This window comes from Zeus faber (genome assembly GCF_960531495.2).
Source record: "Zeus faber genome assembly, chromosome: 16".
Taxonomy (NCBI): Eukaryota; Metazoa; Chordata; class Actinopteri; order Zeiformes; family Zeidae; genus Zeus; species Zeus faber.
Window position 1 is genome coordinate 29,740,306 of NC_137202.1, and position 13,471 is coordinate 29,753,776.

The 13,471-nt window shown below is 47.7% G+C and overlaps 1 protein-coding gene across 1 annotated transcript; it reads right to left on the reverse strand.

Annotated features, from left to right (window-relative positions):
• Positions 1 to 2,062: 2,062 nt before the first annotated feature.
• On the reverse strand, positions 2,063 to 9,412 carry shld2 (shieldin complex subunit 2; the record flags this gene model as incomplete). The annotated part of the gene is made up of 10 exons (XM_080016496.1): positions 2,063 to 2,338; positions 2,632 to 2,747; positions 3,397 to 3,637; positions 4,438 to 4,647; positions 5,106 to 5,252; positions 5,354 to 5,548; positions 5,658 to 5,765; positions 5,974 to 6,124; positions 6,331 to 7,376; positions 9,253 to 9,412. 10 exons carry the CDS (start codon positions 9,410 to 9,412, stop codon positions 2,166 to 2,168), a joined length of 2,547 nt encoding a protein of 848 aa, XP_079872622.1. The 3' UTR covers positions 2,063 to 2,165.
• Between the last annotated feature and the right edge of the window lie 4,059 nt (positions 9,413 to 13,471).

Below are 13,471 nucleotides of genomic sequence, written 5' to 3' on the forward strand. Positions count from 1 at the left end.
ACCCCGAGCCTCCCCGAGCCACCCCGAGCCTCCCCGAGCAGAACCCGAGCCCCATCGGAGGAGCGACTCCTCGACTTCACTCGGAAGGCTGCTGCGGGTAAGGCTCTGCTTCCGGTGGGGCGTCTTCACAACAAGAGCCCGAGATAGGCGGCCACAGGTCAGGGCTCAAGCAGAGGGGGGCGTGGCCGCTGCTTCTGCAGCCTCGTGGCGGTGTTACTGCAGTGAACCACCACCTCCACTATCACCTCCACCACCACCTCCACCACCACCACCACCTCCACCATCACCTCCACCACCACCACCTCCACTATCACCTCCACCACCACCACCACCTCCACTATCACCTCCACCACCACCTCCACCACCACCACCACCTCCACTATCACCTCCACCACCACCTCCACCACCACCACCACCTCCACTATCACCTCCACCACCACCTCCACCACCACCTCCACCACCACCACCTCCACTATCACCTCCACCACCACCTCCACCACCACCACCACCTCCACCATCACCTCCACCACCACCACCTCCACTATCACCTCCACCACCACCACCACCTCCACTATCACCTCCACCACCACCTCCACCACCACCTCCACCACCACCATCACCTCCACCACCACCACCACCTCCACTATCACCTCCACCACCACCTCCACCACCACCACCACCTCCACTATCACCTCCACCACCACCACCACCTCCACCTCCACCATCACCTCCACCACCTCCACCATCACCTCCACCCTGCCTGCGGCTTACCAACGCAGCCCCGGCCTTGGAAAAACGTCAAATCAGGTTTTAAACAATGGGGGGAAAGCCAGGGTATTATGGGATGCTCCTGCAGCACCGGGCGGTGCTTTGCTTCTTCAGGGTTTTAGTGGCTGCTCCCGCCGGCAGAGACTAGAAACAGGAGCCCGGGACGCTTCCTCAAGGTTGAAGATGTTTTATTGGTGCCTTCCATTTACATCCTGTCAGACATGTATGCAGCGTAGTGCTTCCTGCTGGGAGCGCAACAACGGCCTCCGCCGGCTCCTCCAGCTGCGGCCACTGGGCAGCTGCTCGGGGCGGAGCGGGCGGAGCGTTGGTGCTTCAACCACTGAGGGTGAAGCAGAGCGACGGTGCCACCACCCGTCAACAGAAGCCGTTCGGCGGTGACCAGCCCTGTTGCGCTTTTATTTTGAAGGGGCGCGTGGTCTCATCCGGGGCTTCCGCCCTGAAACGCGGCTCCTTTGACGAGCTGCGTTGTGATTGGTTGCGCGCGCCCTGGAAAGCCCCGTCGCGCGGGGGGGAATTCCGAGGCCACGTGGTGTACTGCGGGAGCGGGGCACGCCCACTCCACGCTGATTGGTCCGGCACACAGAAGTACTCAGAAGTTTACTTGAAAGTTAAAGTAGAAGTAACGAAAGTAACGAAAGTACTGGTATAGAATGAAAGTACAAGTTGATTGTTGGTTTGACTGTAAACTGGTAATACCTCATTGTTAATCGATGACTTTGGGGTTTACTTTTCTGGGTCATTGAGTTGTATTTCAGCTTGTGTACTGGCAGTGTGGGTTGCACATCGCCATGTGACGCCATGTGACGTCATGTTCTCCCCTGGTTGACCCCTGGTTGACCCCTGGTACGTGTCTCTTTTTTATGGCGCCGCTGTGACGCTGCAATTTGATATAACGCTCTGCCATCTACTGGCCACCACCAGCAACTGCAACAACATGGTACATGGTAAACGCTGCATATCTTACTGATCATCCTTTAAACCCGTTTACTTTTCAAGTTCAAGTTCAAGTTCAAGAGATTATTTGTCACATACATATACATACGTTCATACATATATGCAGTGAACCCAGATAACGAGCTTTAACATTACGACGATGTCAATCAGAACTCAATATGAAACTGTATTTATTGATTTTGTGTAAGAAAATAAAACAGTATTAAAAAACCGGCTTGATTCTGTAAATTACTTCTAAAAATAAAAAGACAATTAAAAGGTCATTATGGAAGATGGCTGACAGCACCCACCCACCCATCATTAAGTCTGTTCCTAAACTGGTATCGGATGCAGCCTACCATCACAACAACGCTTCATTCATTCATTCATTCACGTCCTAGATCTAAGTCCCGATGGGGTCCTTTCCCAAACGGAATCGGGCGTCACCGTCCCGGGAGCTGGAAGTCCAGCAGCAGGAAGTCCTGTGCCAGGGGGACGCTGTTCTCGTCGCACAGGAAGTGGCTGCGCACGGTGAGCAGCACGTCGTTGGGGGGCGAGACCAGAGACCGGATCCTCTCTGCGACGAGACGTACATGTTTGACCTCTGACCCCGGAGCTGAGAGAGGCAGAGGAGAGAGAGATCAACATTCCAAGTAAAGGTTGATTCACAGAGGCAAATGGAGTCTGAGACAGACAGTTTTACAGACAGAGACAGACTTACAGATGGTCTTACAGACAGACCGACAGTCTTACTGACAAACGGACAGACAGGCAGGCGGTCTAACCGACAGACTGACAGACAGACAGGCAGACAGGCAGACAGTCTTACAGACAAACGGACAGACAGGCAGCCGGTCTAACCGACAGACTGACAGACAGACAGACAGGCAGACAGACAGCCAGACTTACAGACAGGCTTGTAGAGTCTCTCTGCAGGCGTCTCCAGCAGCATCTTCTCCAGAAGAAGCGGAGGAACCTGAACACACACCTGATCCGCCCCGGCTGCTGCTGTGAGGAGCACGGGCCTGACACACGGCACAGTGCAGCCAGGGAATCAATCTCACCAACAATCCCTTTTTATTCTCACTCTGATATAAAATCTCTCAGTGTGAATAAAAAGCACTATTTCCTGGTGTCTGTGGCTCCGACCTTTGACCTTAGTATTGACAGTTATTCCTTTATCATATTGAAGAAGGCTGTAGATCGCTGGTGGCAAACCCGGGGCCCATACAGCGTGGCCCGCCAACGGATGGTGAAGAAATTAAGATTTATTTAAAATGAATTTCAAAAAAGGACTTTATTTGATGATAAGAAATATATGTATTTTCTTAAATTAAGCCTTTATTAATGATTTTTCTTTTAGCATATTGGCCAAATAGGGTAATTACATAGTAAACTCTTTTCTCAGAACTTTCATGCGTACATTCATCATTTCTCTATCTACAATTTTCCAATGAAATCTTTATTTTTTATTTCCTATTAGTTCTGATGTGTGCTGTTTTAAACACAGGAATTTCTCGCAGGGATAAATAAAGTACCTCTCTATTTAACCCATCAATCTATCTATCTTTGTGCCACTTTTGGGGTACTTTGCAGTGGGAGTGGTTAGTTTGAAATCAATTTAACACTCCTGAGGACTCTTCAGCAGGCCGGTAGCTCCCCAGCGCCCCCTACCTGTAGTAGCGGCGCACGGCGGTGTGGGGCAGGCAGGGGTAGCAGGGGCGGTAGACCCCGTTGGCATCGGTGTCCAGCTCGGACGCGCAGCGGCCGCAGCCCGTGTAGGTGACGTCCCCGCCCAGCGCCTCCAGGACGCGGTCCAGGGAGGACGAGGCGTCCAGCGGAGCGGCAGGTGCATTCTGGGAAGAGCTGGTCTGGAACTGGAGGGCGGTGACTCTCACTCTGAGCTCCACATTGCCTGAGGGGGGGAGATAAAAGGTCAAACACACACTGAAACACACACAGCTACACAGGGCTTCCTAAACTGGGGTCTGCCGCTGAGTTGAGTGAGGTCTGTGGAGGAATTGCAGCGGGTCTGCTGCAAAATGATTGTTATTAGGGGACCCGAAGGTGGTGGAGACCCCTATTGTTTTTTTTCATGAAAAATTGACGTCATTGGTGTGTTGGATATCATGGAAGCCACAAACCCACAGACACGATGAATACGATTTGTAGTCGGGGCAGTTCCAACACGCTGTCGTCCGAGTATGATCCAAACTGGTCAATTTTTGCAGGAGAAGTTATTGGTAAATGTTGCGTTTCTCATCTCCGCAACGGTCACTGCACTGCAGATTTGGTCACAGACAAGCATGGCTGTGGGGTGGAGATGGGAGGTTTTGAGCAGCTACACCTGACCTGGATCTAGGTGACTGGACAAAATTGTTTTATAGGCACTTTATATATCACTATATCACTTTATATATCACTTTATAGAACCCAGAATCGCGATTGTGGCGCCTCCCCTTGCGGCTGCCTGTGCGAGCACCTTGTGTCGATTACGCACATTTTGGTATTTTATAGTATTTTTAGAGCTTATTGTGCGTAATCACCAGGTGTCATGACATTTCACTGCATGTATGTATGACCGTATGTATATGTATGTGACAAATAATCTCTTGAACTTTGAACTGAACTTGAAAAAATATATTTTAATCTATTCATTGAATTTGTTTGTTTTATGTATTGGGGGGGGGTTGAACATATACATACACTCCATACCTGTGTATTTCTGGGACAGCAGCGTATGCAAGTCCAGCTCCAGACAGGAAGTGGTTCTGTCCAGACAGGAAGTGGTCCTGCAGAACTCCAGCGCTCGGCTGTCGTCTGGGAACACGGGGTGGGCCGAACTCCAGCAGGTGGAGTGGAGCTCAGGGAGGTCAGAGGTCACGCTGTCCCTCACCAACAGCACCCTGAAGTCCCACACAGCACCTGGGCGAGAGAGAGAGAGAGAGAGAGAGAGAGCGAGAGAGAGACACAGACAGACAGACAGACACTGTCAGACAGACAGACAGAGACTGTTGCTTAAAGGCCTAAATGTCATTAAAACCCTTAAAATTTGTAGAGTTCTTCTTGTTCGCTTTTATGTTTCTTGTAAATTGCCATATTCTTTCTTGTTACTTGTTTTTTTTTTACATTTATCTTATTGTTTATCATTAGGTTATTTTAAATTGCCACAATTTATTATAGTTTATTTGTATTGTTTATTATATATTTTTGTTAATTGCATATTGGACTTGGAATTCTCTATCTAAAATAATAACGAAAGGGAAAAAATAAGAAAATGGGTCACTCTCTAATTGTCGTGAGAATTTTGGGACAAAGAAGGTTTAGACCCCCTGCTCTAGGGCATGGCTTGTCATTGACCTTTAACCCCATGGTGTGTGTACCTCTGTTCCTGTTGATGCGCTGCAACCAGGACAGAGCGGCTCCCCACAGGACCAGCGCCCCCTGCTGGCCGCCGGCCTGCTCCACGGTCAGGACAGCCCTCTGCGCCCGGCCGGACCTGGAGAAACCTCCAGCCTCAGCCCGCCACACTGACACACAAACACACATGATTTAACACACACACACACACACACACACACACACACACACACACACACACACACACACACACACACAATCCCTGTGCTACCTGAGGTGCTGTCAGCGTGTGTGACCCGCAGCAGAGCGTGGACCAGCGTGTGAGGCCTCAGGGTGCTCAGCCTGGCGTAGGGGAGGTGCTCCAGCTCCTGGTGGACACGGAGGGGCAGGGAGACCACCAGGGGGCGCTCTTTACAGAGAAACCCACAGAGGACGCTCAGCGTTCGACTGTTCACACTCTGTGGAGCTGAGGAGAGGACGGCATAACAGATGATTACCATGGGACCTCCAACAGTACATGCTTTTATTTCTAATGTTTACCAGGTTGAATTATCGCTCTGGCTCTCTAGCTCCACCTGGTGGTGAGGTGGTGGCAGTGATCTGTCCCAGGTTAAGCAGTCTGCTTCTGTAGCTGGACTGCAGCACCGTCTCTCCTCTCCACCTGTTGTGGTTCACCTCCAGTCCTGACCAGACAAACAAAAGAAAAGATCCATAACACGAGCAAGCACTTTTAGCTTTTACCCACTAGGCTAGTGGGTACATCAGCCTTTACCTCTATAGTGTGTAGAGGTGTAGGGTGGCGTTCAGAGGTGTGGGTGGGTGCTGGGTGGTGCGTAGAGCTGTAGGGTGGTATCCAATGGTGTTTAGGGCAGAGGTAGCTGCATGCTGTACCTGTTATGAGCGCAATGTCTCCGGGGTACACCGTCAGCGACCAGAACGCCGCCTGTCTCCACAACACCACCTTCATCTCAACACCCGATTGGTCCGCCACAACGATGGAGGCCAGAGGAACACAGGACCCCGCCCACATCCCAGACTTTACCTTCAATCAATGAATCACAAAAAAGATCGGAGTTGGGTTAATTGTGAATAATTTAGACCTGTCATTTATCCATTGATCTGTGTATGTTCTGTATATTTTGTCTTTTACTTCGTTACTTTATGACTCTGCAAGTCACCAACACCCAGTATTTGGCCAAATCAAACAAAATCAAGATTCTGATTGAACAAAACGCCTGCGACACCGACCTTGATCTCCTTGAGGTGGCAGGGGTGAACTACACCCACCAGAACCGAGTACTGGACCCCTGGCTTGGTGCAGTGGGCCAGCAGAGTGGTGGAGGTTGTGGTGGAGGCTGTGGTGGTAGAGGCCCAGGCCTCCGTCCCGCTGACCTCCGCTGAAGCCTTCGCCCTCTTGCGTTCCGGAGACATGGAAGGGGAGTGGAAAGCTTCAGCTGGAGACCGATGTGGGCCGGCCAGACCCCCCGGGTTTGGGTCCGAGTCCTGCTGCCCCCTCCCACCCTGTGAGCAGAGGACTCCGTCAGGCGTACTCTCCAGGATCACCCCGCCCTCCTCCATCCTCTGGCCCGTCATGAGGGAGTCGGTGAAGAACAGCTCCATGGAGCCCGCTTGGGGGCTCCACTCAAGCGGGCAAGACAGGATGGTGGTGGCGGGGCTGAAGAGTTCTGGAGTGCTGGAGGACACGGACGGGGGCGTCGGGGTCTGCTTGGGTGGGGTGGTTTTAGGAGGCGGGGTTTTCTCGGGGCTGGCTCCCGATTGGACGCCGCCCCGCCGGTCTCTGAGGACCAGTGCCTGGCTGAGAGTCCATGAACTGAGGAACTGAGTTTGGAGCGACAGGGGCGGCTCGCATGGCGGCACTTTGGGGCCGGTTCCGCTTGGAGATGGTCCTGGATCGTTCTGAGCCGCAGGAAAACAGCTGTCCAGGTAATCCTGAATGGACCCTGGGCACAGATCCTCCTTATCTGCATTCAATTGGTCATCCTGGCCTTCTAAACGGTCTGCAGGTCGGTCCTCTCTGGAACAGAGAGGGTGATTTGCATTCGATTGGACAGCTTGGCCCAGTAAACTCTCCAGAGCCTGATCAGGATTGGTCCATTCATTATCCTTATCAGCTTTCAACTGGTTGCCCTGCCCTGATTGGCTGTCTGTGTCATCTTGGCAGGGGGAATAACTTGTTTGGTGGCCATGTTGATGACAGATGCTGGCGTGGCAGCAGTTGCTATGGTCAATGCGAGCAGGCTCTTCAGAGAAGGTACCAGTCTCCAAAACCTCACCTAAAACAGAAAAGTATTCAAACTATTTTCTAGTTTCAAAGTTTTTTTTATACAAAATACAATTGTAACTGGTTGTTTTTTATTTAATGTATCTTCATTGTTTTTTAAGGGAAACCAATCTTCTTCTTTTTTTTTTTTTTTTTAACCTGTGTTGTCAGCATGCTGGACATACAACACAGAGTATTTGTTCCATTGCATCGAGGACAGAGTTAGTTGCAAGTGCAGTTCAAGTTCTCCACCTGCAATGAAACTCTTTATTCATTCTTAAATCATCAAGAATTGCTGCAATAAACCTGTCCTGTGGACGACCTGTAGAATGACAAGAGCACAGTTTTTGGTTAAAGAGAACCACCACCAACCCCCCTCTTTGGAGAACTATTCATCATGTTTGGGTCTATAAACAACTGATCACTACTCCAAGAGGAAGAATCACCACGGTGAGACAAATAAACATAGAAACAAACAACATTTACATAAAAACATCAACATTGGACGACAACATGTTTTGAAAAACAGTGAATTAGGTCCAGGAAAACTAGAACTACAACTGGTCCCGTGGCCTCTTCCTGTCATAGTTATGGCAGCAAATGAGGGAGAAAAGGAGAGGAAAGCAACCAGGAGGGTGCTGGGGTGCACTCCAAGCAGGTGTGTGTGTGTGTGTGTGTGTGCGTGTGCGTGTGCGTGTGTGTGTCTGTGTGTGTGTGTGTGTGTGTGTGTGTGTGTGTGCGTGTGCGTGTGTGTGTAAGATGTCCACCGGTGAGTGTACATGTTTATCCCAATTGGTTCTGGTCTAGAATGTCGGTATTATGTCGGGGCGCCTCCAAGCAGCAGAAAGGGACCCGAAGGCCCCGAATTCCGCAGCCCTGTGGACACCCTACGGCTGCAGGAAAGCCCCGAGTACCCTGCCCTGCGGCCACAGAAGACCCCCGGGCCCCCAGAGAAGCCAGAGGGCTGTAGAGCAACCCCCACACACAGCCCCGAGGAGCATGGCCCATGCAGTCATAAGACACAGCCGCTGGCACAAAACCTCGTCCGCGGACGTAAGACACGGACCACGGGCCCGGATCCCGGCCCCATGGCGACAGACCGACACCCCGCCCGAGCCGCCCGCCCCACAGCGAGTCGGCAGGACTCCCATGCCCACCCATGCCCCGCACAAGGGGGAGGCCCCACTGCAGACGACCAGACGCTCCACCCGCTGTGAGTGCCAAGTGCCCATACACGTAGCAGCGTGTGCTCAGTGCGACGAAACCAATCTAAAAGGAATTTATATACAGTCATATTACTTCCATCTGGTCAATGTTAGGAAGACACTTGGTCCTTTACATTTTTATTATTTTCATTTTATATCTGATGGCTGACAGATAAGGACAGCAGGGATCTGATGCCCTCCAGTGGCTGCTTTCAGGAGCGTTCTTAACCTGATCCGCTTGCATGTAAGCCAACAGAGTTCAGGCCAAACTTCCCTTTCAAACCAACAAAGCCATTTAAATGCATGAAATTAAACTTGAGGCTTCAAAAGGTCTCTTCAGAAAACAACGGGTGAGGTTACAGGCTCATGTTTGGGCATGTTTTATGTGTTTAAAATGATATGCATCGGAGCCTCCCAGCCTAAGAATTTCACACTAGCGTACTTGCACAACCGGAGTGACAATAAACATCTTTAATATGAAACCGTCTATGGTGTGGACAGGCATGGTGCCACTGGAATTGTCAGCAAGTACTAACTTAACATGCTTCACACCACTGATGTTAAAAATGTTTTTAAAAACTGTTGACGCTGCCTCGATGTACCAAAGACGGAAATCTCCATATTCTGGCTTCAAAGATACATAACATGGTAGGTGGGACACTCTGCTTTCCGCTCCACGCTCACCTGTAGCGGGCCTCAGTCTACCGCTCCGCCAGAGCAGCTCCATGGTCTTCCACTCGGCAGGGGGCAGCTCCTGGGGCTCGGGCCCAGATTCTGGCTCCGGCACCAGGGCCGAGGGAGGAGGAGCACCCAGGAACACGTGGATCTTTGGCTTGTCTGTCATTCTGCTGATTTTCAGTTCCACTGGATCTACCTGCACTGATGGGGAACCCGAAAGATGGAGACCCTGAAGGAGAGAGGAGAGAACAAGGGAGAGCTGACACTTCTGCTGGGTAGTTTATTATTTCAAATTGTAATATTTGAAGAAGGGACCAAAGGCACTTGGCAGATGTCACAAGCGGTAGATTTTTAACGGGTGGTCAGTGGAGGCCGCTGTCTAACACGTCCATCCACATCTCGTCTATGGATATGCTTTCCCGTTCTTTTTGAAACCATCCCCTTGCCTGATGAATTTATATTAGGTTTTTAGGGTCAGTAAAGAAGGTGAGGTCATGTATTGATGTATCTCTCATGAATACAGTGTCATCTATCAACCATCTGGAGGCCGGTTAGTTGCGTTGGAACGTGAGAAAATAAATCCTGACTTGCTGGAAGCAGAATTCAGAATTCAGTTATGTAGCATTCAAACATTACCACAGAAATGGGCAGATTAAACCAAAACTGGCTTCAACTGGTCAAAACAGAAACTCAGCGTGTCACTTAACCAAGGTTAGACTGTTTCTGTTTAGAATTAATTTCTAGTCAAATAGATGAAAACTGCACAAAAACATGAAGTCAAAGTCCAGGGCGGTCAATAACTGATCCCACGGGTCACATAATACAGTGTTTTGCTGCTTTTGGAGGAGAAAGACCTGGCTTTATGTTCTGACGGTTCCTCACTCCATTGGGAGATCATTTTTAAGTATTTACCCCTCGATGGCTCAGAGCCCATTTCAGAACATCACTATTAAAATACAATGTGTTTTCGTCCTTATAGCACCGTGACACCTGGGAACTATTAGAGTCATGCCAGCACCAGGCCCGGAGTCAAGCTGCAGCCTCCAGAGCTGCTGGCGACCAAACGTTTGTCTCGTTTGTCAGAAGCGGTTGTTTTTCATTCATTCGGGTGTATTTTTTAGCAGAGAAACGATCTTAACAAGTCACCGCGACTCCCTGATCAGGACGGGGCCATTACGGGTGTCGGTGGGACACAAACCAACGGTGGACACGGGGCTGTTTGAGACCTTTACAAAAAACTTACGGACACCATGGGTGGGTTACAGATCGTCACACTTACATTTGATTTAACCTACTATTAATAACAATAATACATTGCTATTAGTATTGGAATTGTCCTTACCAAGCCCAAACGACACTATCAACATAGCAGAACACAGTGAGACACCATGGACCCACTGAGTGTCCGTGTACTGTTTGGTACAGGGGCGGGAAGTAACACGAGCTGCACAGGAAGTGATCGGGTATAAAGTACCAGAAAGAAAGAAATACGATAAGAAATTATTAAGAGGTAAGAAATAGTTTTCCACTTTTGTTGACAGTCAATTAATTCTATTATATAATTATAGGACCCAGAATCGCGATTGTGGCGCCTCCCCTTGCGGCTGCCTGCCCCCCGGGTGATTTTTATTTTTTTTTGTCTTAATTGGTTCAATTTTCACAGTTTTTAGGGCAAACAATACATTAAAACATATAGTTATGGATTTTGTTAACATTTAAATTTGAACAGATGCTCATTTTTGGAAAAATGTTCCGTCAGGAATCAGCAGAGGATAACACTGTGAGAAAGAGGTTCTGTTCATGGACTGGCCAAAAACATCTAACCAAATAGTGTACAATATGAAATAAATCTTTGAATCTGGAACCAGGGAACACGTTGGGCCTGCCCAGCCGCTGCAGCAGCTCACCACATGGTAGTCATTATGGAATCTGCACCAAGGTGTCGTCAACCACAGAACATTTTGCCCCGTAAATTGTGTGATTTGTGTAAAAGGCCTTAAACCTGAGTTGTTTATGTGGGAAAGATATCGAAAAAATGACTGTAGTGGATTTGATATTGTTTTACTGCAAATATTTCTGTAAATGCAGTTTTTTTCCCACTGCCTACCTTCCCTTCATTCTTCTTATTTACAACTTAAATAGATCCCAATTCAATATAGTTTATCCATTAAAAGAGTCAAATTATCGCGGGCATGTGAGAAAATGTGGAACACTGACCAAAAAGAAGTCATAGTGATCAAGGAAAGCCCCCTGCAACAGGCCCCCAGCGTCCAGTATGAATACATCTCTCTCCTGGACGGAACATGTTGTGTCCATGTTTGTGACGGACTTTAAACCGAGTCGGTGAAGTCCCTACGAAGCTTCTGCCGTTAATAAGTGACACCGCTCTGTTTGCTGCGTTTCCTTGGACGTTCCAGTATGGGCTGTAATCACGAGCCTTGAAGTTGATTAAATGGAATGGATCACGCTGTAACCACGAGCCTTGAAGTTGATAAAACTGAATGCATCACATTTTCTTGTGTAATTGATCATCTACAATGAACCCAACTCTGTGTTGTATTTTTATCTCATCTAATAAGATCAAACTTTGATTTAGACTTTTCTTAATCAAGAAGCCTGATGACAACTATGTAGGAAGCATAATCCCGTTGCGTTGAGCAATAGGAATAGTTCTGACTAAACAGTCACCAAAGGTACCGTTACCGTAGACAGCGTAAAAGCTGACCATTGCTTTGTGACACAAATTTGACATTGAACAAGGCTCAAAATCCCGAGGAACATGGTGTGCTCCCGCACTTAAGACCAGGCACTGGCTATGGCCCCCTATAGGCTTACATGGAAAGTACAGAGCAGTAATGTACAAATGTACACTATATACACTGTATAAATTATAAACACTATATAAACTGTATACACTATATATACTATATACACTGTATACATTATAAACACTATATAAACTGTATACACTATATATACTATAAACACTGTATACATCTCATCACCATTCTCAGTCTCAAAGTCTGTCAGTATTCACTACACGAGCGTTCGCAATTGCCACGACCCCCTACCATGAAATAACACTTTACATAATATATATATATATATATATATATATATATATATATATATATATATATACACACACACACACACACACACACACACACACACACACACACACACACACACACTATGTATACTATATACTGTATACCAACGCCCTCTTACCGTGAAATAACACGGGTCTTCGCTTATTGGCCAATTGGCTTAACAACCTGGTCCTAGGAACTGAACTCTGTCGTTAACTGAGGAGTACCTGTATAAATATTATGTGTGTGTGTGTGTGTGTGTGTGTATATGTATGTATGTATGTATGTATGTATGTATGTATGTATGTATGTATATATATATATATATATATATATATATATATATATAAATAAAAAAACTTGGTCGTTAACTGAGGAGTACCTGTATTACCATATGAAGGCTGCCTCGGCTGCTCTGCTTAATTAGTCTGTGCTTTTGTCTGGAGTTACAATGGTAAATATAATGACATGGTCTATGACCACCACCACAGGAAGTGATGTCGTTTGGTGCACGTCACATATCAGCTCATCGGGGGTGGAGGAAACTTTTAAAATGTAGAATGGACGATGTGAATGTAAATGTCATTTCTCAATTTGTTTTCTTTGAGTTGGATTTACACCAGGAAGAAAGACAGACATTATTTCAGACTGAAACAATTATAATCATCTACAGAGAATGTTGTTTGGGTAATGGGCAATTAGCAACCATGATTAAAGGGCCAGTACACAGAGGAGGGCGTGCACTGGGATTTTGGTGACACACTACAGTCGCTTGCAAGTAAATCTCATGTATAATAGTATATAATAACAGAGCTCGCCAGGCGTGCCAGGAAATCTTTTTAAACTTTCTTACTTTTAAAACTGCAATCTTTGGAAACAAGCTCTTGTGTTGCAAGATCAAAAGTGTAAAGGCCGCACCGATTCATCTATTCATTCGTTCCAGACGGAGTAGCGACAAGTTTCACTGTGAAAGTGAGAATCCTCAGTAGAAAATAAAAATGTGACTTACTCAATGAGTAAAATGATCAATTATTAGCACAATTATTTATTTGGGTGGAGTGCAAGGAGTAAATCAGTCACGTTCAATATGAATTCTGCCCAATACATTGACCTGTTTTTCCTTGGACTTTGAT